At 42.5% G+C, this 27,457-nt stretch overlaps 1 protein-coding gene across 1 annotated transcript in view; it reads right to left on the reverse strand.

The window, feature by feature from the left end:
* Positions 1–27,457, reverse strand: part of LOC121285007 (N-chimaerin) — a 292,291-nt gene that overhangs the window by 216,771 nt on the left and 48,063 nt on the right. The window contains exons 5-6 of the mRNA XM_041201077.1: positions 13,133–13,164; positions 3,637–3,750 (exon numbers count right to left, since the gene is read on the reverse strand). Coding sequence (XP_041057011.1) covers positions 3,637–3,750; positions 13,133–13,164 — 146 coding nt within the window. The remainder of the gene's footprint in view (positions 1–3,636; positions 3,751–13,132; positions 13,165–27,457) is intronic.

Raw genomic sequence — 27,457 nt, forward strand, 5'->3', positions numbered from 1 at the left:
GGAAGACAATGAAGAATGCAGACAGGTATGCCAGGAACAGCACCAAGCATACCTAAAAATAAGGTGAAGTGTCAACCTGGTGAAGCTATAACACAGGGCTACTTGCATGCCAAACAGCATAAGCAGCAAGTGATCAACAGGGCTAAGCAATCCCAGAACCAATGGATCAGATCTAAGCTCTGCAGTCCCGCCACATCCAGTCGTGACCGGTGGTGGACAATTAAACAACTCACCGGAGGAGGAGGCGTCACAAATATTCCCATCCTCAATGATGGGGGAGTCCAGCATATCAGCACAAAAGACAAGGCTGAAGCATTTGCTACAATCTTCAGCCAGATGTGCCAAGTGGATGATCTATCCCGGCCTCCTCCAGAGGTCCCCAGCGTTACAGATGCCAGTCTTCAGCCAATTCGATTCACTCCACGTGATAGCAAGAAATGGCTAAAGGGACTGGATAGTGCAAAGGCTATGGACCCTGACAATATTTTGGCAATAGTACGGAAGACTTGTGCTCCAGAACTTTTCACGCACCAGCCAAGCTGTTCCAGTACAGCTACAACACTGGCATCTATCCAGCTATGTGGAAAGTTGCCCAGGTATGTCCTGTACACTAAAAAGCAGGGCAAATCCAACCCAGCCAATTACTACCCCATCAGTCCATTCTCGATCTTTAGTAAAGAGCGCTATCAAATGGCACTTGCTTAGCAATAACCTGCTCACTGACGCCCACCAGTTGGAGTCATGCCTAGCACAAAGGAAGATGGTTGTGGTTGTTGGAGGTCAGTCATCTCAGCTCCAGGACATCACTGCAGGAGTTCCTCAGGGTACTGCCCTCGGACCAACGATCTTCAGCTGCTTCATCAATGATCTTCCTTCCATCATAAAGTCAGAAGTGGAGATGTTCAGCACCATTCACAACTCTTCAGATACTGAAGCAGTCCATGTCCAAATGCAGCAAGACCTGGACAATATCCAAGCTGGGCTGACAAGTAGTAAGTAACATTTACGTCACACAAGTGCCAGGCAATGACCATCTCCGACACAAGAGAATCTAACCATCGCCCCTTGACGTTCAATGGCATTACCATCACTGAATCGCCCACTATCTACAACCTGGGGGTTACCATTGACCAGAAACTGAACTGGACTAGCCATGTAAATACTGTGGCTACAAAAGCAGGTCAGAGGCTAGGGATCCTGCGATGAGTAACTCTGACTCTACAAAACCTGTCCACCAGCTATAAGGCAGAAGTCAGGAGTGTGATGGAATACTCCTCAATTGCTTGGATGCGTCTAGCTCCTACAACACTCAAGAAGTTTGACATCATCCAGGACAAACCAGTCTGCCCAATGGCGCCACATCCACAAACATTCACTCCTTCCACCACCGACATACAGGCACAGTGTGTACCATCTAAAAGATGCACTGCAGGAATTCACCAAGGCTCCTTAGGCAGCACCTTCCAAACCCACGACCATTACCATCTAGGAGGACAAGGGCAGCAGATTGATGGAAACACCAACACCTGGATGTTCCACTCCAAGTTGCTCACCATCCTGACTTGGAAATTTTTTGACATTCCTTCACTGCTGCTGAGTCAAAATCCTGGAACTCCATCCCTAACAGCACTATGGGTGTACCTACCACATGGACTGCAGCGGTTCAAGGCAGAAGCTCACCACCACCTTCTCAAGGGCAATTATGGATGGGCAATAAGTGCTGGGCCAGCCAGCAAAGCCCACAACCCGTGAATGAATAAAAAAAAAAAGCAATTCCAATGCTTCAACTTCCTGATCCTCTGAAAATAGTGAAGAATTGCTGCCCACAAGAAACTGGAAGAACAGAGACTATTGGGTGGAATAGTCCCAGATTTGCACTAAATGCGGTAGTGGGCAGGTAAAACGATGGTTTCTCCACCGGCTGCAATGGCGGCTTTTCACACGGTATTGCCGCATTAATTATGCATTCCCGGGATACACACCATTTCGATGGTGGGCGGGCTGCCACACCTGCCACTCCGTCACCTCGCCACTTCATAGCACCAGGCACCACATTGGAAGTACAGCTGCTCTCAATGCTTCCAGCCCAGGACTGCAGCAAAGATGACAGGGCCCCAAAAGGCAAGAAGGTTGCAGCCCTCAAGCTCATTCTGGACTCCATGGAGGCCCACTGTGATGCCCTCTACCCCTTCTCTGGCCACAGAAGGGGTAGCTACATTATCAATCCAGCTTTGCAGATGATGGCAGTGGTGATCAGTGCCAACATTGCAAAGAAGAGGTTGGCCATCCAATGCAGATAGAGGATAAATGATCTCATCCATGCAGTCAGAGTATGGCAACCATCTCATCACTCTAAACAACACTCAAGCCCATTATGCATTCACTTGCATCTCACTCACTGCCAGCTCAAGAGACATCACCACCCATTCTCACACACATACCCTCGCATGTCCATCTGGCCTCATCTCCTCTGGAGACTGCCTCCTCAGCCCTCACCATCTTGAGGCCACTTGCACAGATCAACATGTGTCCCTACAGACACCCTGGGATACCCTCCTTCCCCAGTACAGCTCTCATTCTGCAGCCTTTTCCCTTTCCTGAGGCCAATTCTCTCCCTTCCCCAAGCAAGATCTTGCCCTGCAGCTGTTGAAAAGTCATCCACATATGGCTGATCTGGTAGGTAGAGACCTAATCGTAAACCCCCCTAAAAGTGACGTGCTGCTGTCTGTGAAGCCTGGCACTGATGACTGCGAGTGCTGACCGAAGCAAGATAGGCAAACAAACCTTGAAGTCCCGAGTGAAGTGGAACCCGCCAAGTGCATGCCTTAAAAATGCTGTTGTAAAACATGTCAGTGTGTTTTCCCGCCAGCGCGGGCGTACGATCCAACAGGGGGAGAGGAGTCTGGCGGGCTGGCCTTATAATATGTTGATGTATCACAATAAGGTTCCTGATGTTCAATGGCAGGGAATGCGGCCCGATATTGCAAACTGGTTTCACAACATCGTGAAACCGATTTTTGGCCTTCTCGCCATATTATCCGATCATGCCACCGAACACACGTGACGCCGACGGGCATGGAAAATCCCAGCCATTGTCTCCTACGTACTCCCTTATTTTGTTGGTATTTGTCTATGCACTTTCCTAATCAAGAATTAGGCATTCTGGATTATATTCACAATTCAAGATGAGATTTTCAATGTCAGTTTAGAAGTTCCTTGAAACTTAATTCAACTGGAATAGCAGTTACCTGTTTTAACCATTCCAGAAAATTCTTCCAATATTTAACACTGGTTTCAAAATCAAGACGTAACAAACACCTAAAAGGTTCAATAATACATCGTCAAAATGACTCAATTCTGTTAAAAAATAATAATTCAAGTTCACACACTGAAAATGTATTACAATGGTCAAGAAACAGGTAGATGTAATGTGAATGTAAAACATCAAGTGGCAAAAAATACTGAACATGCAGCCAGTTTACTGGTTATCTTATAAAATACAGGTGGTGTGATCTGGTCAGAATGAAAACAGTAATAAAAAAAAATCCTACTGATAGTACAGAATAATAGTCATCTAACTGATAGCTCATGCATTAAGATTTCACCCTGCATTTAATAATTAAAATCACCACTAACCGCAGTGCCAGGGTGTAGGTACCAGACTGGCGTTGACTTTCCCGAATAATATAACTGCCTTCTGCTACATTTAGCAGTTGATCTGCTGCTTCTCGTGAAATCATTCCATGAAACCTGTTTACAGAAAATAATGAATTTCTGTCATAAAATGTTAAAGCCAAAGTTTACCTGCAATTCATGTAGCTGTCTTATAGGAAATTTATCCACCATACAAATCAGGATTGATAATTAAATACAATCTTAGGTCTCTTCAGCCAAGTACCTGCAGAAAAAATAATGCAAATAAAGGAACAGTTTTCAAAGAAATAGCAGAATAAAATCTCAGTAATCTAACTAAAGGCTAAAATTATAAAAGTAACAGATGTAAACATAATCATGGAAACTGTTCTCCAGTGCTGTCCAGGTGAACAGGTGACAAGTTAGGACTTAGGTTGGCCTATTTGCCCTTATCTTGACTATGTCCCAAATCCCAGGGACAGGGTCAGCGGAATATTAGGGGTGGGCATCTATGCCACTGACAGAGCAAATGCCCAGTGGAATTTTAGAGCTATTCCATGCATTTTCAATGGAACAGCAGCATAATGGTAATGGGTAATGTACTGAACTAAAAGCCAGGACTAATGCTTGGGACAGCAGAGTTCAAATCCTAACCACGACATCTGTGGGAGTTTAAATTCAATTAATTAATAAATACAGACTCAGTAATGGTGACCATGAGCCTACTGGATTGTCGTAAAAATCTATCTGATTCATTAGTTTCCTTTAGGGATTGGAATCTGCTATCCTTACCTGGCCTGACCTACATGTGATGCCAGACCATGGAGGTTGACTCTAAACTGTCCTCTGAAATGTCCCAGCAAGCGACTCAGTTGTAACTAACAGCAACAGTAAGCTCAAACAAGAATAGAATTTGACACTCCACCCAACATCATCCTAGGCACGGAAAATGAAGAAAGGCACACATTGCCCTGTTGACCTAGCAAAGTCCTCAATAACATTTGGGGCCTTCTGCCAAAATTGGGAGAGTTGTCCCACAGACTAGTCAAGCAAAAGTCTGACATTGTCATACTCACCAAATCATACTTTGCAGCCAAAGTTCCAGTCTCCTCAATCACCATCCCTCAATATGTCTTGCCCCACCAATAGGAAGGACCCATCAGGGATGGTAACATAGTGGTATACGATGGGGAGGGAGTTGCCCTGGGAGTCCTCAAGATTGACTCTGGAGCCCATGAAGTCTCATGGCATCAGGTGAAATATAAGCAAGCAACCCTCCTGCTGATTACCACCTACCACCTTTCTCAGCTGATGAATCAGTGCTACTCCTTGCTGATCACCAGTTAGAAGGAGCACTGAGAGCAGCAAGGGCACAGAATGTACTCTGGGTGGGGGATTTCAAAGTGCAATATCAAAGTGGCTCAGTTGCATAATGACAGGTTGACGTAGCAGAGTCCTGACTGTCATATTTGCCAGACTGAGCCTGCTTCAGGTGGTGAGAGAACCATCATGAAGGAAAGACTAGTTGACCCTCACCCTCACCAATCTAGCTGTCATAAATGCATCTACCCATGGATAGCACTGGTTGAAGTCAAATTTTGTGGTGTAGTTTCAGTTGATCACTAGGTGTTCGAATTTCTCTTTAAACGTTAACGTTCCCTACTGGGATCATACCATCAAGGCTTCAGGCATCATTACAATCTTGGTCCAAACATGGACAAAAGAGTTGAATTCAAGAGGTAAAATGAGAGGGACTGCCCTTGACATCAAGGCAGCCTTTGACTGAGTGTGACGTCGAAGAGCACTAGCAAAACTGAAGTCAATGGGAATCAGGGAGGAAGTATTCCACTGATTGGAGTCACACCGAGCACAAAGGAAGGTAGTTGTGGTTCTTGGAGGCAAATCAGTTAAACCCCAGGACACTGCTACAGGGTCTTAGGCCCAATCACCTTCAACTGCTTCATCAGTGGCCTTCCTTCCGTCATAAGACATACCGTCACTGAATCTCCCCCATCAAAATCCTGGGGGTTACCATTGACAAGAAAGATAACTGCTAGACAAGCCATATAATTACTGTGGCTACAAGACCAGGTCAGAAGCTGGCAGTTCTGCAGTAAGTAACTTACCTCTGACTTCCCAAATCCTGTCAACCATCTACAAGCACAATCGTCTCCATTTGCCAGATGCCAGAAGCTCAACACCATCCAGCACTAAGCAGTCATAGGAACATAAGGAAAAGGAGCATGAACTGCCCCTCGAGCCAGCTCTGCCATTCAATATGATCATACCTGATCTTCTGCCTAAACTCCACCTTCCTGTCCACTTCCCATATCCCTTGATTTCCCCGCAACCAAATACTTGACTATCTCAGCCTTAAATGCAGTCAACAATTAAGCATCCACAACTCTCTGGCTCAGAGAATTCCAAAGATTGACAACCCTTTTGAGTGAAGAAATCTCTCCTCATCTCAGTCATAAATGATCAATCCCTTATCCTGAGACCGTGCCCCCGAGTTCTAGATTCCCCAAACCGAGGAAACAACCTCTCAATGTCCACCCTGTCAAACCCCTTCAGAATCTTACATGATTCAATTAGATCAAATTTCATTCTTTTAAACTCCAGAAAGTATAGGCCTAATCCACTCAGCCTCTTATAGGACAACCCTCTCAACGCAGAAACCAATCTAGTGAAGCTTCGCTGTACAGCCTCCACGACAAGTATATACTTCCTTAAAAATGGAGATCAAAACTGCACAAAGTACTCCAGCTGTGGTCTCACCAAAGCTCTTTATGATTATAACAAGACTTCCTTATTTTTGTACTCCAATTCCCCCTGCAATAAAGGTGAAAATGCTATTTGGTTTCCTAATTCCTTTCTGTACCAGCATGCTAACTCTATGTTCCTTTTGTGGGTACAGCCAAGTCCGTTTGAAACTTAACATTTAGAATTTCACACCTTTTAAAAATTATTCCGTGTGAATAACTGCGCACTCCCCCACATTATACCCCATCTCCCACCTTGTTGCCCACTCACTTAACCTGTCTATATCTCTTTGCAGCCTCTTAGCTTCCTATTCACAGCTCACATTCTTACCAGCTCTGTATCATCAGCAAACTGTGATACGTTACTGTCAGTTTCTTCGTCTAAATCATTAATATAGATTGTAAATAGCTGAAGCCCAAGCGCTGATCCTTGCAACACTCCACCAGCTACAACCTACCAACTTGTCACAATTCTTTGCTTCCTGTCTGTTAATTAATTGCCAGCTGTAAGGCAGCAGTAATGTGCAGTTGGCTTATTATCAATAAGCATTAGAGTCTAAAAGTCTCATGGCATTGGAACAAGTTTTAATAAAAAAATTGCTCCTGGGCTGTGGGCATCGCTGGCAAGGTCAGCATTTGTTGCCATCCCAACTTACTCTGAGAAGCTCATGGTGAGCTGCCATCTTGAACCATTGCAGTCTGTGTGGTATAGTTACATTCTCAGGAGGGGAGTTCCAGGTTTTTGATTCAACAACACTAATGCTCAATCCATGCTAATATATTACTCCAACTCCATGAGCCCTTATCTTGTGTGTTAACCTTTTGCGTGGCACCTTATTGAATGCATTTTGGAAATCTAAGTATACTACATCTACTGGCTCCCATTTGTCTCCCTACTAGTTACATCCTCAAAAAACTCTTATAAATTTGGCAAATACAATTTCCCTTTCATAAAACCATAAGAGCTGACTGACCCACTTCATCTCACTCCCCCGTGACCCCTACCCTGTGAACCCCTCCTGCTATCATTCACCTCTGGCCTGGGATCCAGCAATGATCCTAGGTTCCAGGTGAATGTTGTACCAGCTGCAACAACAGCCTCCTTGGTGATGCTGCCTTTTAATCGAGTTACTGGCTTCGGATTGGCCAGTAGCTCTCAGCAGGTGGGACTTCCAACCCTGGACCCTTGATCCCAGGGAACGTCCACTGCTGGCCTTTCAGGTGCCTGAGTGGCACAAGCAGGGTGACCAACTGTCCTGGATTTTATGAGGTTGTCCTGGAATTTGTCTTCATGTCCCATGGACCTCCTGGGATGCCATTTGTCCCGGATTATGCCGGGCAGCGACTGAGAAGATCGCTGAGTCTCCTCTTGCTGCAGCCTGAATATCTTCCCTGTCTGCATGTGCACATTATGCGTTTGTGTATGCACAGCCAAAGCCCACACCATCTCAGCTACAAGGACAGGAGGAACGAAGGACCTTGGAATACTGATCCAGCACAGCACTCTGTTCCAAAATTGTTCTGCAGCTGGTTAGGAGTGACAGGAGTACTCAGGCAACGTCAGGAACTCAGGCCCAAGTCGGGTCGGGGTGCCGTGGTGGGCGGGGGAGGCCTGACAGCCCCAGGAAGTGGGTTTGCAGTTTGAATGATGGAAAGGGATTTGGGAACAGGGACTTCTGAGTGAGCTGTGGGGAATGGGCATTTGGGAGAGGGGCTGCCTAGTATGTCTGTCATGGGAGGCAAGTAGCACAGGGGTGCTTGTTGCGTCCACGAGATTCCACCCAGTGGCAGCAGTGTGCACCATCTACAAGATACACTGCTGAAACTCGCCAAGCCTCGTTTGATAGCACCTTCCAAACCCACAACTTTTACGACCTCGAAGGACAACGGCAGCAGATGCACAGGAACAATGCCCCTTGCAAGTTCCCCTCCAAGACACACACCATCCTGACTTGGAACTATAATCACCGTTCCTTCAGTGTTGATGAATCAAAAACCTGGAACTCCCCTCCTGAGAATGTAACTACACCACACAGATTGCAATGGTTCAAGATGGCAGCTCACCATGAGCTTCTCAGAGTAAGTTGGGATGGCAACAAATGCTGACTTTGCCAGCGATGCCCACAGCCCAGGAGCAAATTTTTTTTTAAAACTTGTTCCAATGCCATGAGACTTTTAGACTCTAATGATTATTGATAATAAGCCAACTGCATATTACTGCTGCCTTACAGCTGGCAATCCAACATAACTTGATCCTGTCCCAGGAGGGGTCAGAGTTGACAATCTATGGCATCTTATGATTGGCACAGGAGGGGCTCACAGCTGGGAATCTAAGGTAACCTGATACTGGTCCAGGAGTGGAGTCCCAGTTAAACAGAATCACTACGTAAGATTATATAGGATATACAACACAGAAACATGCCATTTAGCCCAACCAGTCCCATGCCAGTGTTCATGATCTACTCGAGCCTCCTCTCATCTTCCCTTATCTAAATCCATCATCATAATTCTATATTCCCTTCTCCCTCAAATACTTGAATAGCTTCCCATTAAATGCATCTATATTATTCATTTCAACCACTCCTTGTGAGAGCAAATTCCACATTCTCACCACTCTGAGTCAATTTCTTCTGAATTCCCTTTTGGATTTCTTGGTGACTATCTTATATTGATGGCGTCTGGTTATGCTCTTCTCCACAAGCAGAAAAATTTTCTTTGTATCCCCTCTTTCAAAATGTTTTATAGTTTTAAAAACCTCAATTAAGTCACCCTTCAGCCTTCTTTTTCTAAGAGTAAAGAGAAAAGTCTTTCGTGATGTATGCCCACATATTTCTGGTATTGCACCCTTGTGAACCTTCTCTATGTCCTCTCCAGTGCGTCTATATTCTTTTTATAATATTGTAACCAGAATTGCAGGCAGTACTCTAATTGTGGTATAACCAAGGTTCAATACAGGTTCCCCATAAGTTCCTCTTTTTTCAAATTCTATCCGTCTGGAAATGAAGCCTCATCCTAGGTTTGTTGGTTTTTTTAAATGGCCTTGCTAACCTGTGGTGCAACTTTTAGTGATTGGTGCATTTGTACTCCAAGATCCTTTTGTTCCTTTACCCCAATTCACCTTGCACCTTCCAAGTAATAAACGACTTCCCTATTCTTCCTGTCAAAATGTCGTACCTCACATTTATCTATGTTGAAATTCATTTGCCAATGCTGCCCACTAAGTTTATTAATGTCCTCCTGTAACTTATTGCAGGCGTCCTCAGTATTGACTATCCCTCCAGCCCCCACAACACCAACCCCGCCCCCCACCGTTCCAAAATTTGGTGTCACCTATATCTAGAAAGTATGTTTTTGATTACAAAGTTCAAATTGTTAATGTAAATTACGAACGGCAGTGGATCCAGTTCTGATCCTTGTGGAACACCACTTCCAAACTTCTGTCACTCTGAATAACTAGTCTTTACCCCCACTCTCTGCTTTCTGGTTTGAAGTCGGCTGGAAATCCATTCTGCCACTTGTCTCCTGACTCTGCATTCTCTGACATTATCCATTAGTCTATTACGGGGTGCCTTATCAAAGGCCTTTTGAAAATGCAGATAAATTACATCCATTCCATTACCATTATCTACTCTCTCGCTGTTACCTACACAAAAAAGGTTGACCAAGCAAAATTTTCCCTTTTGAAATCTATGATGGCTATACATTATTATATTTTTCATTTCTAGATGTTCTTCTATTCTACACTTTAGTGGGGATTCCTTTATTTTTCCTACTACCGATGCTAAGCTATATTTCCCTGGACATGTTTTATCCTCCTTTTTAAATATAGGAGTTACATTAGTTATCCACAAGCCTTCTGGCACAGCACCTTTTTCTCAAGAATTATTTAATAAAGTGCAGAAATGCCTTTGCTATCTGCTGCCTAGATTATTTTAAATGTGCGGATGCAATCCATCTGAGCGTCTTTATCCTCATTGAATTTGGTTAGTTTACTCAGTACATTCCTTTTTTTCATTTTAAATGCACTTATCTTGTTCGTCTCATCATTCATGTCATATCTACCTGTTCTATCCCACTGGTAAATACTGAAGTGAAATAATTATTTAATATTTCTCCCATCTTTCTCCCGTTACCTGTGGTATTATCCTGTCTATCCTTAATGGCCCTATTCCCATCATAGCCTCTCTTTTTTATTGATGTGCCTGTAAAATATTTTATTAGTTTGTTTCACGTTCCTTGATTATTTAACTTCATAATTCACCTTTGTCATCCTAATTGTTTTTTTATATTTTTCTGCTAATTTCTTCATACTTTCTCTTATCATGTACTCCTCTGTTCTCTATGTTCCTGATGTATGCCTCTTTCCTAATCCTCAATTGTTACCTTATGTCTTTGTTCATCCATGGAGTCTCACTGATGTTTAGTTTGGTCTTTCCTTTCTGTGGAATAAGTTTTCCTGTACTCTGTTGAACAGAGTTCCCATTGTTGTTCTATATCGTTGTTTGTCAATATTGTTGGCCATTTTATTTTCCCAAGTTCTATTTTCAGTCGCTCAAAATTAGCTTTTCTCCAATCTAATTTTTGTCATACATATGTCCTCCACATCATCTTAAAGCATATTATATTATGGTCACTATTGCCTAGATGTTCCTCTACTTTCATTTATCTTATCTGCTCTGGTTCACTCCCATTGCCAGATACAATAGCAAATCTTCCCTTGTTGAGTTTTTCTTTACATATTGGGTTAGAAAGGAGTCCTGTAGAAATTGTAGAAACTCAATTTCCTTTCCCCTTTACCTACCTCTGCTGTCCAATTAATATCAGGATAGTTGAAGTCCCCCATGATTATTATTTTATGTTTATTTCTCAATTCCCTAATTTGTCTGCATGTCTTTTCCTCCACCTCCATTCCACGATTAGGCGGTCTTTGGACTACGCCAATTAGTGTGATGGATCCTTTTTTATTATCCCTATTTATTTTGTCTTGCTGTTAGCTGTGTCACTTTTTTCCTACTGCCCATAAGTTATTCCTGATAAGTGCAGCTATTCCATGTCCCCTTTTTCCCTCACTATCTTTTCTAAATCTGTTATGGCCTGCAATGTTTAATTCCCAGTCCTGATTTTTCTGCAGCCCCTGGTAATAGTAATCCTTGCTATGTTTGGCTCCTCCCAAAGCATGACTTTACTATGTGGCAACACGAGAAAATATATTCTACTACCTATCTAGCAATGCATAGTTTCAATGTGAGAATATTTAATGTTTTATTTGCACATGAAACAAATGTCCAGAATGGCATTGATCTTTAGTCTTCCTGCTGAACAGTTCTGAAAACAGAGGTGCAGAGAAATGTGTATTTCTGTACAGAGATGAGTGGGTGGGTAAAATACCAGCACCATAAACTCTGGATAAATTAAAATTTAAGGCCATTTTCTGCACAAAGCTTATTAGGTCCAGCACATGAATTGTACCAGTAATTTGACCTTTTGCCCACGGGGTAGAGGAGTGACTGGCTCTAATCGCTATGATAGGTGTACCTTAAACCAACACACACTGCACACAGAATGCAAAGATAGAAATGTGAATGTATTTTCAAGTATTGTATTTGGTGTTGCAAAATGTCTTAAACTCAAAAAGTGGCACATGTTTGGGTTATGGTAAGCATTAAAGATTAAATTCCTAGTCTAGTACAGTGCCTCAAATGAGTGGCTCACCCAATAATAGCAAATCAGGCATGCACTCTTTTCAGCTTTGTCTCTCATTCAAATTTGATGGGTAAACTGTCAGCATGAATTGTGTTGGTCATTAGGCATCTTGCCTATAAGAGAGGGGAGTAATTCTTGGAGCTACCATCTGTAGCTTACACCTCTTCAAAAAGATATGCATTGCTCACTATATAGGTCATGCCAAATAACTGAGCCTGCACTTCAAAGTATTTATTTGTACATCAGGCTCTTCAGAATATTTCAGGGAGAAATACGAAACAACAATAATAGTGGATGAAGGAAATGGAGGGTTATGCTGATAGAATTGGGTGAGGAAGGATGGGAGGAGGTGCGACTGGAGCATAAACATTGGCATGGATAGGTTGGACCAAACAGCCTTTTCCTGTGCTGTATATCCTATGTAATTCCATGTAAAGCTTTTCCCTCTTCTTACATCGCAATTTACTTCCTTAATAGCAATTTATTTGACACTAGAAAATCAGAAGCTTTTTCCCAGGGTGGAAGAGTCAATTACTAGGGGACATAGATTTAAGGTGAGAGGAGAAAACTTTAGAGGAGATGTGCAGGGCAAGTTTTTTTTACACAGAGGGTAGAGAGCGTCTGGAATTCGCTGCCAGAGGAGGTGGTGGAAGCAGGTACGATAGTGGTGTTTAAGAGGCAGCTTGACAAATACATGAATAGGATGGGAAGAGGGGGATACGGACCCCAGAAGTGCAAAATGTTTTAGTTTGACAGGCAATATGATTAGCACAGGCTTGGAGGGCTGAAGGGCCTGTTCCTGTGCTGTACTTTTCTTTGTTCTTCTATTATTAGAGGCATAGAATGGCAAGACCAGTAAGGCAAGTAACTCTTATAATGCTCAAAAACCTGCAACCATAGCAGAAATATACAGAATAAAAGTTTCATAAAATTCAATTTTTTTTATTGAAGTGCTTTTTTCACTACTCCATCTAAAACATAATTAAACAAGCAGCTTCAGAAAATGCAAAATTAAAAACTAAACCTGCACTCACTCTCTTCCATAGTACTTGGGTCTGCTCTCCACCTGCAAGTAAAAAGAAGTCTACTTGTTTAAAAACAATCTTTCGTACTGCAATACATAATACACAATACGTACTATATTTATCATGCACTGTAAAACTTAATCAAAGGTGATACTAACTGTAATTAGGGCATGGGCACTCAAACAATTCAACTTTGCAAAGTGGGCTTCAAACAGGCATTAGGCCCCATATTTCCATGTGTGAAGGACACAGTACCTATTCCACATGCGTGCCCTGGATGCCTATATCTAAACCATATCCAACCTGGAATGTGTGGATGCAACCTGGCCATCATTTTGAACATTTGGGCATCTGTTCTATGCCTCCTTTTCTGCTATAAAATGTTTATAGTATGAGAGAAACACCTTTTTGCAGATATTATTTTTGCAGATTTCATAAAAGCAAAAATGAGATACATTTAAACAACAGAGCAAATAGAAAATACTTGTTTCTGTCAGATGGATTAAGGTGTGCAAAAAAAATACATTTAAAAATATTGCATAGCATTATCCTAGGCTAAAAAGGTCTGATACATGGTTTGTGAATTGATGCTAAGGGAGCACTTTCTACTCTCCTCAAAACCAGTTGTTATGAATACTTAAAAGATAAGGCATTCATTGCAAGATTTTAGTCACTGCATGAACAGAATATGTTACCCTGATTAAAAGGAAATACACTTAAAAACAATCATAATGCTTAATCCTAGTTTAATTAAACGTGAAAGCAAACAGCAGGAACTGACTGTACCAATAAGTATACACTTGTCAATTTAATAAAGGATTGACATTTCAGTAACTCTATTAAAATAAGAGCCCCAGTGGCTATTAAGTCTCCAGTTTTCACCCCACAAGATGGAACATTCAGAAGAACTGTAACTGAGAGTTTGAGGAAAAGTAACATAGTTAAAACCACATTGATTTTACTAATCCTTTCAAAGCTTCAGCGAGTTAGCCATTAAAGCTTATAACAGTTGAGCCTATTTTTTGTCTGTAGCTATATTTGAAATGGATTAAACAGATTTATATTTCTGTATCTAGTTATACAAACAAGACTTGAGATCACAATTAAGCAATTGGTTATGATCTAAATGTTGGCATTTTTACATTACTATTGTTATATCATTCCAATATGTTATAGAGACTATATGTTCATGCATACGCATACACAAGTATCTACACAGGCACATCACTCACTCCTGCACTACAGTCAGGGTACTGAGCAACAACTTACCAGTTTGCAGCACATGGTATGATCTGAGAATTACATTTGATCAAGTTCCAGACTTTGAGTTTAAAAAGGTGATTATTTCAAACTTCGAGGAACCACAAGATATAACATGGTGGCAGCAGGTGTCTGTGCAAAACCCAGGCATTATAAACAAAATAAATTAATTAGATTGATAAAAATTAACCGAATTAGTGTCAGAGAGAGAAAAAAACTGAGTGAATTGTGTACATCAAAATGGCTGCTGCTGCAGCAATAAACACACAACTCCAGCTCAGGATGAATTAGGGGGATGATGTTGTTGTAGAGGTATTTGAGAAGAATAAACAAAACTGGAGACTGACATTTAGTAGCTTTCCAAAAGGCACTAGCAAAGAGGAAAGGGTCAACTGCATCTAAATTGTGGGCAGGAGAAAAATGTTTAGATGTATTTAATAGCTGGGAGACAACTGAGGATGACAGTAAAAACTGACAAAATTTTTGAGAAATTCAGCATGCACCTCCAGCCAAAGTCAAACCATTGGATCCACCAATATGAATTTCAAAGCTTGAGGCAGGAACCAGGTGAGCCTGTTGACAATTTCTCAATTCTCAGTTTCTCATCCCTGAGTATGTCCTGTCCCATCGGCAGGACAGATCCACAGAAGGGATGGCACAGCGGTATACAGTCAGGAGAGGGTTGCCCTGGAAGTCCTAAACATTGACTCCGCACCTCATGAAGTCTCGTGGTATCAGGTCAAACATGGGCAAGGAACCCTCCTGCTGATTACCATGTACCGCCTTCCCTCAGCTGATGAGTCAGTGCTCCTCCACATTGAACACCACTTGGAGGAAGCACAGAGGTATGGCAAGGGCACAGAAAGTACTCCAAGTGGGGGACTTCAATGTCCATCACCTCGGTAGCACCACTACTGATCAAGCTGACAGAGTCCTAAATGACAAAGCTGCTAGACTGGGTTTGCGGCAGGTGGTGAGGGATCCAACAAGAGGGAAAAACATATTTGACCTCATCCTCACCAACCTGCCTGCCACAGATGCATCTGTCCATGACAGTATTGGCAGAGTGACCACTGCACACAGTCATTGTGGAGACAAAGTTCCACCTTCACATTGAGGATATCCTCCATCGTGTTGTGCGGCACTACCACCATGCTAAATGGGATAGGTTTTGAACAGATCTAGCAACTCAAGACTGGGTATCCATGAGGCACTGTGGGCATCAGCAGCAGCATTGTACTCGAACAGAATCTGTAACCTCATGGCCCGGCATATCCCCACTCTACCATTACTATCAAGCCAGGGGATGAACCCTGGTTCAATGAAAAGTGCAGGAGGGCACGCCAGGAGCAGCACCAGAAATGCCTAAAAATGAGGTGCCAACCTGGTGAAGCCTCATGCCGCACCAACATAGGTATGTGCCAAACAGCATAAGCAGCAAGTGATCAACAGGGCTAAGCAATCCCAGAACCAACGGATCAGAACTAAGCTCTGCAAGTCCTGCCACATTCAATCGTGAATGGTGGACAATTAAACAACTCACTGGAGGGGGAGGCACCACAAATACCCCATCCTCAATGATGGGGGAGTCCAGAATTTCAGCACAAAAGACAAGGCTGAAGCAATTGCTACAATCTTCAGCCAGAAGTGCCGAGTGGATGATCCATCTCGTTTCCTCCAGAGGTCCCCAGCATTATAGATGCCAGTGTTCAGCCAATTTGATTCAGTCCACGTGATATCAAGAAACAGCTGAAGGCATTGGATAGTGCAAAGGCTATGGGCCCTGACAATATTCTGGCAATAGTACTGGAGACTTGTGCTCCAGAACTTGCCACGCCCTTAGCCAAGCAAGTTTCAGTACAGCTACAACATTGGCATTTAACCGGCTATGTGGAAAATTGCCCAAGTGTGTCCTGTAGGCAAAAAGCAGGACAAATCCAAACTGGCCAATTACTGCCCCATCAGTCTGCTCTCCATCATAAGTAATGGAAGGGATCATCAACAGTGCTATCAAGTGGCACTTGCTTTGCAATAAGGTGCTGTCTAAGGAGCCTTGGTGAATTCCTGCAGTGCATCTTGTAGATGGTACACATTGCTGCTACTATGCATTGGTGGTGGAGGGTATAAAATGTTTGTGGAAGGTCATTGATGAAGCAGCTGAAGATGGTTGGGCCGAGGACACTACCCTGAGGAGCTCCTGGCGACAGCTCCTGCTCACTGACGCCCAGTTTGGGTTCCTCCAGTGCCACTCAGCTCCTGACCTTGGTTCAGACATGGACAAAACAGCTGAACTCCCAAGATGAGTTGAAAGCGACTGCCCTTGACATCGAGGCCGCATTTGACCGAATGTGACATCAAGGAGCCCTAGCAAAACTGGAGTCAACGGCAATCAGGGGGAAAACTCTCCACTGGTTGGAGTCATACTTAGCACAAAGGAAGATGATTGTGGTTGTTGGAGGTCAGTTATGTCAGCTCCAGGACATCACCCCAGGAGCTCCTCAGAGTAGTGTCCTCGGCCCAACCATCTTCAATTGCTTCATCAATGACCTTTCACAAACATTCACTCCCTCCACCACCAAAACACAGAAGCAGCAGTGTGTACCATCTACAAAACGCACTGCAGGAATTCACCAAGGCTCCTTAGACAGCACCTTCCAAACCCACGACCACTATCATCTAGAAGGCCAAGGGCAGTAGTTACATGGGAACACTACCACCTGGAAGTTCCCCTCCAAGTCATGCACCATCCTGACTTGGAAATATATTGCCGTTCCTTCACTGTCGCTGGGTCAAAATCCTGGAACTCCCTCTCTAATAGCACTATGGGTGTACCTGCACAACATGGACTGCAGCAGTTCAAGAAGACAGCTCACCACCACCTTCTCAAGAGCAACTAGGGACGGGCAATAAATGCTGGCCCAGCCAACAAAGCCCACATTCCATGCATCAATTTTTAAAAAACAAAGCCAGCAAATGTAATTGCAAAGTAACAGATGAAAGGCTGGTAGATCAACTTAAATACGTCTTTGCACACCCTGATGTACAAAAAGGTCTGATTGTACAGGACAAGATATCGCAGGCTGTTGAATACTGCCAGAGCACATGAAGCTACAAGTAGACAGATAAAGATGCTGGCCAAGCAAACTGCTAGCCTTCATTTAAATGAAAAGAAAGGCAGCAGGGTTGATGCAGTGAGACAGCACAAAAAAAATGCACATTAGAGATAGAGAAAGATACGCAAGAGCTGTGGATGGCCATGAGTTCAGAGAGGAGGAAATGCCCTGCATGCAGATCAAACTTCAGAGCTTGTGGAAAGTCCAATCACTCAAAAAATGTGCAATACAAAGAAAAAAGATGGTAAAGGAGTTACCAGAGACAGAGCAACAAGACAAATGAGAAGGAAAAGAAACCAAAACATCCATATGTGGAAGATGACAATGAGTTTGAGGATACAATAAACATAGGAACCATAAAACTGCATGTAACATCTGGATTTGACAATTCGCAGAGAAAATAAATTGACACAACCATTCAGATCAGGAAGAATGTGAGAAGTAAGCCTTAACAGGTTGAAGCTTGATAGTAGAGCACAGAGTAAAATCATCCCACTCAGACTATACCAGAAAATCTTTCTGAAAATTTGAATGAAAATGGGTTCCCAGTTGGATGATTTGAAGTTTTTCAGTATCACATCATGGTTGGTCCAGTGAAGAAACCAGTGATTCATTCCCCATGTAAAGTACCAAAAGAACTGAAAGGAAAGCTTGAAAAAGAGCTGCAAGAGATGGCAGAGAAAAAAATCAGAAACAAAAATACCTGGAAAAACTCAGCATGTCTGACAGCATCTGCATTGCGGAATACAGTTAACGTTTCAAGTCCGAATGACTCTTCACCAATCATACGGACTCGAAACATTAATTGTATTCCTCTTTGCAGATGCTGTCAGACCTGCTGAGTTTTTCCAGGTATTTTTGTTTTTGTTTCGAATTTCCAGCATCTGCAGTTTTTTGCTTTTATTATAGCAGAGAGAAAAACGATTGCCAAAGTCACAGAGCCTACAAACGGCGTAAATTCCATTGTTATGCGAGATAACTTGCCATCGCAAATGAATGGGTTGAAGTCAGGTATTGAAATTCTCAAAGCCAATATTAAAGAGCTCTTGACAGAAAAAGAGAGCTAATTCAGAAAGTTCGGGCAGCCAAAGATGATTTTCAGAAACTCTCAGCACTCCAAAATGAAAAATTAGAACAACAAAATAAAGTCATTGGTGTGGAAAGACTGAAGATTGAGCAGGACATAATGTGGCATGCTGTAAAAGAGCATAAGGAAGAGAAATTGCAGGCTGTACAGTTAGCAGAAGAGGTACCCAAGAGGAAGATTCTGAACCTCAGGTCAAAACTTCAACAGCACGTGCTTCAAATAGAAGAATTTGAATAAGAAAAGAATGACAGCACTGAATTCAGGCATCAAATTAATGATCTGTAAATGCAGCTTAACACTATATCACAATCGGAGAATAATTTACTGGAGATGAGTAACGATCTGCGAGAAATGCTGGAGAATTTAAAAGAAGAAATATGAAATAGAAAAAGAGCGAGCACAGCAGCAAGCAGAAAAGCTGGCAAAAGACAGAGGGCTAGATTTTACATTCCCCCATCAGCGTGTTTGAAGGCAAGAGTGTAGCCTTCTGCAGCCTTCCCATTGGGCCACAGGCCCTTGGTCCAATTGAGGCGCTAAAGAGGCCAACTGAAGTCTTCATTCCATCCCCACCGTATTTTACCTATAGCAGAGGGGCTTACGCCAAGGTGTTAGGTGTGGGGTGGGAGGGTGGTGAAAACCCTACTTTGGGAGTGTCTTGTGCCCATCAGAGGCACCACCCCAAGATCATATGCCCCTCTTTAACCCTATCTACAATTCCCCCCTCACCTCTCAAACTCAGCCCCCCAACTCCATCAATGAGGCCTGCCAGACAGGGTCCACTAATGCACCGGACTTAACTTCAGTCTGGCTTCCATAACCTCTTCTTTGGGGACTATCTGTAGACTCAGCAGTGGCCAGTGCTCGAACCTGGCAGCTGGGACTACAGCACTGCTACCAATTGGACTGCCAGCAGCTAAGGTGGACTTCCACCCCAGATGGGAGCAGAAATCTCGCCCTGAGCCAGTTAACACCCCACCAAGTGTAAAATGGCTGCAGGGGCCGAATGGCCAATTCCTACTCCTATTTCCTATGATCCTATGTGGTTGAGTGGGTAGGTGATGAGGTGGTACAGGGAGTAGTGGGGGTAGTTGGGTTCGGTCAGAGTTGGTCAGGTCGGGGGGTGTAATCGAGTGGTCCCAGGGAGGTGATTGTGCAGTCAGTTGTGGAGTTACCCAGGAGTTGGACTAGGTTTTAATTTGTCTAACATTTCCTAGATGACAGTTCAGGTAAGTACACCAGAACTGTCTGAAGTCTCCAGCTCTAACTCAGAGTGAGAGATATTTACAGAGGATCGTGGGGAGCAGGGAAATTGCCATTGGAAGTTTAAACTTCCCAGGTAATTCCCATATAAATCTGTGTGTCAGGACTTCCACAGGGTCCCGACAAGCATCTTGTCGTACATCGTTCTCTAATAATCCGGAATTCGTAAGATTTCGCCCATTATGTCTAAACTGAAGAAAATTAACAATTGGCTTTTATAATTAAATTGAGCACCATAATAGCCTTTTATAGCTTGTTTTCTTTTCTCAAAAGTATTATTCATGGTATTGCTGAATTGGTAGAATGTTGTGCATCATCTTCTGAGCTAAAGTAGCATTCTGGAGTTGGTCTTTGCTCTGGCAGTACTTCTCCTCAAGTTCTGCTTTATGATACTGCAGCTTACGTTTCCCTTCCAATCTATCTGTGGGCTGGATTTTACAGGGCGCTGTTCCCTGCTCCACCCCTGACTTAAAAAGTTGGTCAGGAACCCGATTACAAGGAAGGTGATGTACTTACCTCAGCAGCAAGAAGTCCAGTAACACTTATGGATTTTAAAAATTAGAAAAATTAAACATTTAGAAGTAAAAGTTTTATTAACAAGAATGAAAGAAAACTTAAGCACACAAGATCATACTTGCACAATTAAAATTAGTCTTACAAATCATTCCCCCCAACAAGACACTCTACTTGGTCAGACCCACAAGTAAGCACCTTCTAGGTAACACTCCCTTATAGATGTTTAACTATTAAAAAATCCAGAAATATGACTTGGGCAAACTGCTGTAGCTTTAATAAAGGCATGCCACTTGACCCCTAACTTGCTTCCACTCTGCTGTAGAAATCCAAGACTTTAGAACAAGATGACTTGTTGCAGCCCAAGACTTTTCTGGCTTGACTGGATAACTTATTCAAATTGCATCTTCTCCCAGTCTAGAGCTACAGCTAACAGCTCAACAGCATCTCTCAGCTTTCCATAGTAACTCTGATATATCTTTTTTCCCCCTTTCATCTCATGTTCCATTGTCCTCACACCTCTTTGAACTCAAATCCTTCTAAAATTAAAATATTTCATGTTTTATATTTTGTCTCTGCTTTCAAGTCAATAAAATATAATATACCCTCTTCTGTTTACCTATGGAACTCCTGCAAAATGCAAACAGTTTTCTTGTCATCTCTGACTTCTCTTTGATATTGAAATAAACTCTCAACTTATCTAAAAATGCGAATATTAGATCCAACCTATTCACTTGTACCTCAAGCCTAATATCTCTATCCTTTCATGTTTTAAATCCCCCAGAGAATGTCTTCTAATAACCTTTCCCCAGCTTAATCAAATCATAACACATGTGTATACACACACACACCACAGAATAACACAATATTCCCCCAAAATATTAAGAATAGTCTTCATTTCTTATAGTATTTAGAAATCTATCAATCTGTCTTGAACATACTCAATGACTGAGCTTCCACAGCTCTCTGGAAAAGAGAATTCCATTGACTCACCACTCTCTGAGTGAAGAAATTCCCATCTCAGTCCTAAACAGCCTACATCTGACTCTGAGACTCTATCTCCCGGTTCTAGACCACCCCACCACGAGAAACATCCTTCCTGCATCTACCCTGTTGAGTCTTGTAAGAATTTTGTATGCTTCAATGAGATCACCTCTCATTCTTCTAAACTCTAAAGAATACAGGCCCAATCTCCTCAATCTCTCCTCATTGGACATCCCAGAAATCGGGCTGGTGAACCTTCATTGCGCTTCCTCTACAGCAAGTAGATCCTTCCCAGAAAACACCCCCATTAGAATAACATTTCCCTCAGTACTGCACTGAAGTGTCCACCTAGATTTCTGTACTCAAGTCTCTGAAGTGATTTGAACTCACAAGCAAAATTGGTGCCAGCTCCTAACCATTCAGCCACCCTATTAACATACCCATTTACACATTCATTCATCCACTCAGGGGGAGGCGTAGTGGTATTGTCACTAGACTGGTAACCCAGAGACTCAGGGTAATATTCTGGAGACCTGGGTTCAAATCCCACCATTGCAAATGGTAGAATTTGAATTCAGTAAAAATCTGGAATTAAAATTCTAACCAATTAAAAACCCATCTGGTTCAGTAATGTCTTTTACAGAAGGAAATCTGCTGTCCTTACCTAGTCTGGCCTACATGTGACTCCAGACGCACAGCAATGTGGTTGACTCTTAAATGCCCTCTGAACAAGGGCAATTAGGGTTGGGTAATAAATGCTGGCCTAGCCAGTGACGCCCACATTCTATGGCCGAAAAAAAGGTCACTAACATTCAAAGAGTGGACCTTTAAGTTTACCATACAGCAGCTAGTGCCGTAAAAAGAGGATGAATCCTGTCTTCTTGCAACTCTACTCCACTCCGATGGAGTTCCCTGAGGGGTGCTGCATATTTATGTGAAAGCTGGGATAGGAAGATCCCAGAAGAAATTTGCACAAGCGTCGAGCTGGGGGAATCAGCAGCATCTGCTTATCAATACCGCCGCTCAGAAGATCCAGACCAAGGCAAAAATAGTCAATGATTAGAATTGATATTTCGAGGCATTTTTTTTAAAGAAAGAGGGATGTTATGTTGTTATATTACTCCAATATGATTTAGGAACCAAATGTTCATGCATATGTATAAATATATCCAGATTGCATCATTCTCTAGTGTCACTACAGTCAGGGTACTAAGCAACAATCTGTGCAAAAGGTGTGATATGGGAAATACATGTGATGAAACTCCAGCATTCGAGTTTAAAAGGCTGATTATCTCAAACTTGTGGTAACATCAAGACATAACTATTATGTAGAAAAGTTTTTGAGGTGTATTATATGACTGCTACAATATATCTCAGTACTAACTATGTAACACTTAGGGAGTTACATTATTTACCCGTTAACTTTGCTCCATTTTAATGTTTTTTTTAAGTTTAGATATGTGCACTCTGCAAACAGATTATACAACTGCAACACATTTCTGATCATCTTAAAATTACTTACTTTCTATTGAATGACTTCCCTTAACCCTTTATCCTCCATAAGGACTGTGATTGCCCTAATTGCAGAGAGGCATGGTGCCAGCAACATTCCACTCACTAGCAGGCCATTCTTCATGTATTAGACAAGATAGCAAGACATTTCAATTCCTATGTGCCTCAGAGTCAAATCCAATCCTCTTCTCACCCAATGTCCATGCTTTGTAGTAAGGGGTCACTAAATATTCATCAGGAGCAGAAAGTCTGGCTAATTTTTCTCTTTTACAAAATGGCACTGAAACAAAACTTCCATCTTTGACAGGATCATTAAGTCCTGTGCTGCTCAATGAGAAAATTTAAAAACTTAAATTTATAGGGTTCTGTACAGTACAAACATTAAATAACTATGGGAGTTTCAGCTTAATCCTCATAACAAAGAAAGACCTTGTTCTCTGTTGCATCTTCAAAAATGTTGTTAACTGCATAGTTAATTATTGCATAGTGGAATCATAAGGCTTCATAAAAGAATAATTTAAAGCCAGTTAAAATTTAAATTTTGGTGCTTAAATGATGCTCTCCGTAAGAAATATTTATCTTATTTTTATAAGACCATAAGACGTAGGAGCAGAAGGCGGCCATTCGGCCCATCAAGTCTGCTCCACCATTCAATGAGATCATGGCTGATCTGATAATCCTCAACTCCACTTTCCTGCCTTTTCCCTATAAGCCTTTATTCACTTACTGATTAAATATTTGTTTACTTAACGACCTAATCTCTACAGCCCTCTGTGGGAAAGAATTCCACAGATTGACTACCCTCAGAAAAATTCCTCCTCATCTCTATTTTAAATGGGCGCCCCCTTACTCTGAGATTATGTCCTTTGGTCCTAGACTCTCCCGCAGGGGGAAACAAGCTCTCAGCATCTACCCTGTCAAGCCCCCTAAGAATCTTATATGTTTCAATGAGGTCACCTCTCATTCTTCTAAATTCCAATAAGTACAGGCTCAACCTACTCAACCTCTCCTCATAAGAAAAACCCTCCATAACCAGGATCAACCTTGTAACCTTCTCTGGACTGCCTCCAATGCCAATATATCATTCCTTAGATAAGGGGACCAAAACTGTTCACAGTATTCTAGGTGTGGTCTAACTAGTGCCTTGTATAGTTTTAGCAACACTTCCCTATTTTTATACTTCATTCCCTTTGAAATAAAGGTGAACATTCCAATTGTTTTCCCTATTACCTGCTGAACTTGTATGTTAGCTTTTTAGGATTCAGCACAAGGACTCCCAAATCCCTCTGTGCTGCAGCCTTCTGCAGTCTTTCTCCAGTTAAGTAATATTCAGCTCCTCTATTCTTCCTGCCAAAGTGCATAACCACACATTTTTCCACATTATATTCCATCTGCCAAGTTTCTGCCCACTCACTTAACCTGTCTCCATACCTCTGTTGGCTCCTTGAATCACCCTCACCACTTGCCTTCCCACCTATTTTTGTGACAGCTGCAAACTTGGCAATAGTACATCCACTTCCCTCTACTAAGTCATTAATATATATTGTAAATAATTGAGGCCCCAGCACTGATCCCTGTGGAACTCCACTAGTTACAGGTTGCCATCCTGAAAATGCCCCCCTTATCCCAACTCTCTGTCTTCCTAGTAGTTAGCCAATCCTCTATCCAAGCTAATATACTACCCCCAATACCATGGGCTCTTCTCTTATTAAGTAGCCTTATATGTGGTACCTTATTGAATGCCTTTTGGAAATCCAAATATATTACATCTACTAGCTCCCCTTTATCTATCCTGCTTGTTACCTCCTCAAAGAATTCTAGTAAATTTGTTAGGCATGATTTCCTCTTCAGGAAGCCATGCTGACTCTGCTTGATTAGACTATGTATTTCTAAATGCTCTGCTATTACATCCTTCAAATAGACTCCAACATTTTCCCAATGACAGATGTTAAGCTAACTGGCCTATAGTTACCTGTTTTTGTCTCCCTCCCTTTTCGAATAAGGGTGTTACATTGGCCATTCTCCAATCCTCTGGGACTTTTCCAGATTCCAAGGATTCTTGAAAGATTACAACCAGTACATTCACTATCTCTGTAGCAACTTCCCTTAATATTCTACGCTACAGGGGGAAACTCTCCACTGGTTGGAGTCATACCTAGCACAACGGAAGATGGTTGTGGATGTTGGAGGTCAGTCACCTCAGCTCCAGGACATCACTGCAGGAGTTCTTCAAGGTAGTGTCCTAGGCCCAACCATCTTCAGCTGCTTTATCAAAGACCTTCCTTCCATCATAAAGTCGGAAGTGGGGATGCTCGCTGATGATAGCACAATTTTCAGCACCATTCGCGAATCCTCAATTACTGAAGCAGTCCATGTCCAAATGCAGCAAGACCTGAGCAATAACCAGGCTTGGGCTGATAAGTGGCAAGTAACATTCGTGCCACACAAGTGTCAGGCAATGACCATCTCCAGCAAGAGAGAATCCACCCATCGCCCCTTGATGTTCAATAGCATTACCATTACTGAATCCCTCACTATCAACATCCTGGGGGGTTACCATTGACCGGAAACTGAACTGGACCAGCCATATAAATACTGTGGCTACAAGAGCAGATCAGAGGCTATGAATCATGCAACGAGTAACTCGCCTTCTGACTCCCCGAAGCCTGTCCACCATGTACAAGGCCCAAGTCAAGGAGTGTGATGGAATACTCCCCACTTGCCTGGATGGGTGCGGCTCCTACAACACTGAAGAAGCTGGACACCGTCTAGGACAAAGCATGATTGGTACCACATCCACAAACATTCACTCCCTCCACCACTGACACACAGTAGCAGCAGTGTGTACCATCTACAAGATACACTGCAGAAATTCACCAAAGCTCCTTAGATAGCACCTTTCAAACCCACAACCATTAACACCCAGAAGGACTAGGGCAGCAGATAGATGGGAACACCACCACCTGGAAGTTCCCCTCCAAATCACTCATCATCCTGACCTGGAAATATACTGCCGCTCCTTCACTATCGCTCGGTCAAAATCCCTTCCTAACAGCACTGTGGATGCACTTACGCCACATGGACTGCAGTGGTTCAAGAAGGCAGCTAGTACCTCTCAAGGGTAACTAGGGACGGGCAATAAATGCTGGCCCAGCCAGCGAGGCTCACATCTCCTGAATGAATAAAAAAAGCCCATCAGTTCCAGGGGACTTATCAGCCTTTAGCCCCATTAGTTTCCCTAGTACTTTTTCCCTAGTGATAGTTATTGTATTTATTTCCTTCCCCCCATTTTCCCCTTGATTATTTAGTATTTTTGGATTGATATTAGTCTCTTCTACCGTGAAGACTGAAGCAAAGTACTTACTCAACTCCTCTACCATTTCCTGGTTCCCCATAATTATTTCCCCAGCCTCATTCTCTAAGGGACCTATGTTCACTGGCCTCTCTCTTCCTTTTTATACATTTAAAGAAGCTCTTACTGTCTGTTTGTATATTACTTGCTAGTTTACCCTCAAAGTTTATTTCCTCCCTCTTCCATATTTTTTTTTGGTCATCTTTTGTTGGTTTTTAAAACTTTCCCAATCCTCTGGCTTACCACTAATCTTTGCCACATTGTATGTTTTTTCTTTCAATTTGATACTGCCCTTAACTTCCTTGGTTAATCCCCTTCCTTGAATCCTTCTTCCTCACTGGCTTATATCTTTGTTGACAGTCATGAACTATTTTCTTAAACATCTGCCATCGTTCATCAACTGTCTTTTCTGCTAAACTGCTTTCCCAGTCCACTCCAGCCAGTTCTGCCCTCATTCTATTGTAATCACCCTTGATGTTGCTTCCAACCCAAGTTTCTCACTCTCAAACTGAATACTAAATTCTACCATATTTTGTTTCCTAGGGGATCCTTTACTCTGAGATTATTTATTAAACCTGCCTCATTACACATTACCTGATCCAAAATAGCCTGATCCCTAGTTGGATTCACAACACGTTGTTCTAAGAAACTGCACTGAATACTCTCTTATGAATTCTTGCTCATGTCTATCTCTGCCAATTTGATTTTCTCAATCTACAAGAAGATTAAAGTCACCCATGATTAATGTACTGCCTTTTTCACATGCCCTCATTATATCCTGATTTTATCTCTGTCCTACAGTATAGCTACTGTCAGGGGGTCTTTCGACTACTCCCATCAGTATCTTCTTCTGCTTGTTATTTCTTACCTCCACCCAAATGGATTTGACATCTTCCAATCCAAGATCCTTTCTTGTTATTGCACTTATTCCATCTCGTACTAACAAAGCTATCCCACCACCCTTTCCTTCCTGCCTGTCCTTTTGAAAAGTCACATACCCTTGAACATTTAGTCCCCAGCTTTGATCTTCTTGTAACCTCGTCTCCACAATGGCTATAAGATCATACCCATTAACCTCTATTTGTGCCATTAATTCATGTATTTTGTGCCATTAATTTTGCCCTTTTACCATTTTTCCCCCTTTGACCCTATTTACTGCTTTTTTTTGTGTTTGTACACTCTGTCCCTTCCTGTCACACTCTGGGTATCATTATCTAAATAGCTTTCCTGTAAGGCTGCCATGTCCTTTTGCT

The sequence above is a fragment of the Carcharodon carcharias genome, chromosome 12, assembly GCF_017639515.1.
Source record: "Carcharodon carcharias isolate sCarCar2 chromosome 12, sCarCar2.pri, whole genome shotgun sequence".
Classification (NCBI taxonomy): Eukaryota; Metazoa; Chordata; class Chondrichthyes; order Lamniformes; family Lamnidae; genus Carcharodon; species Carcharodon carcharias.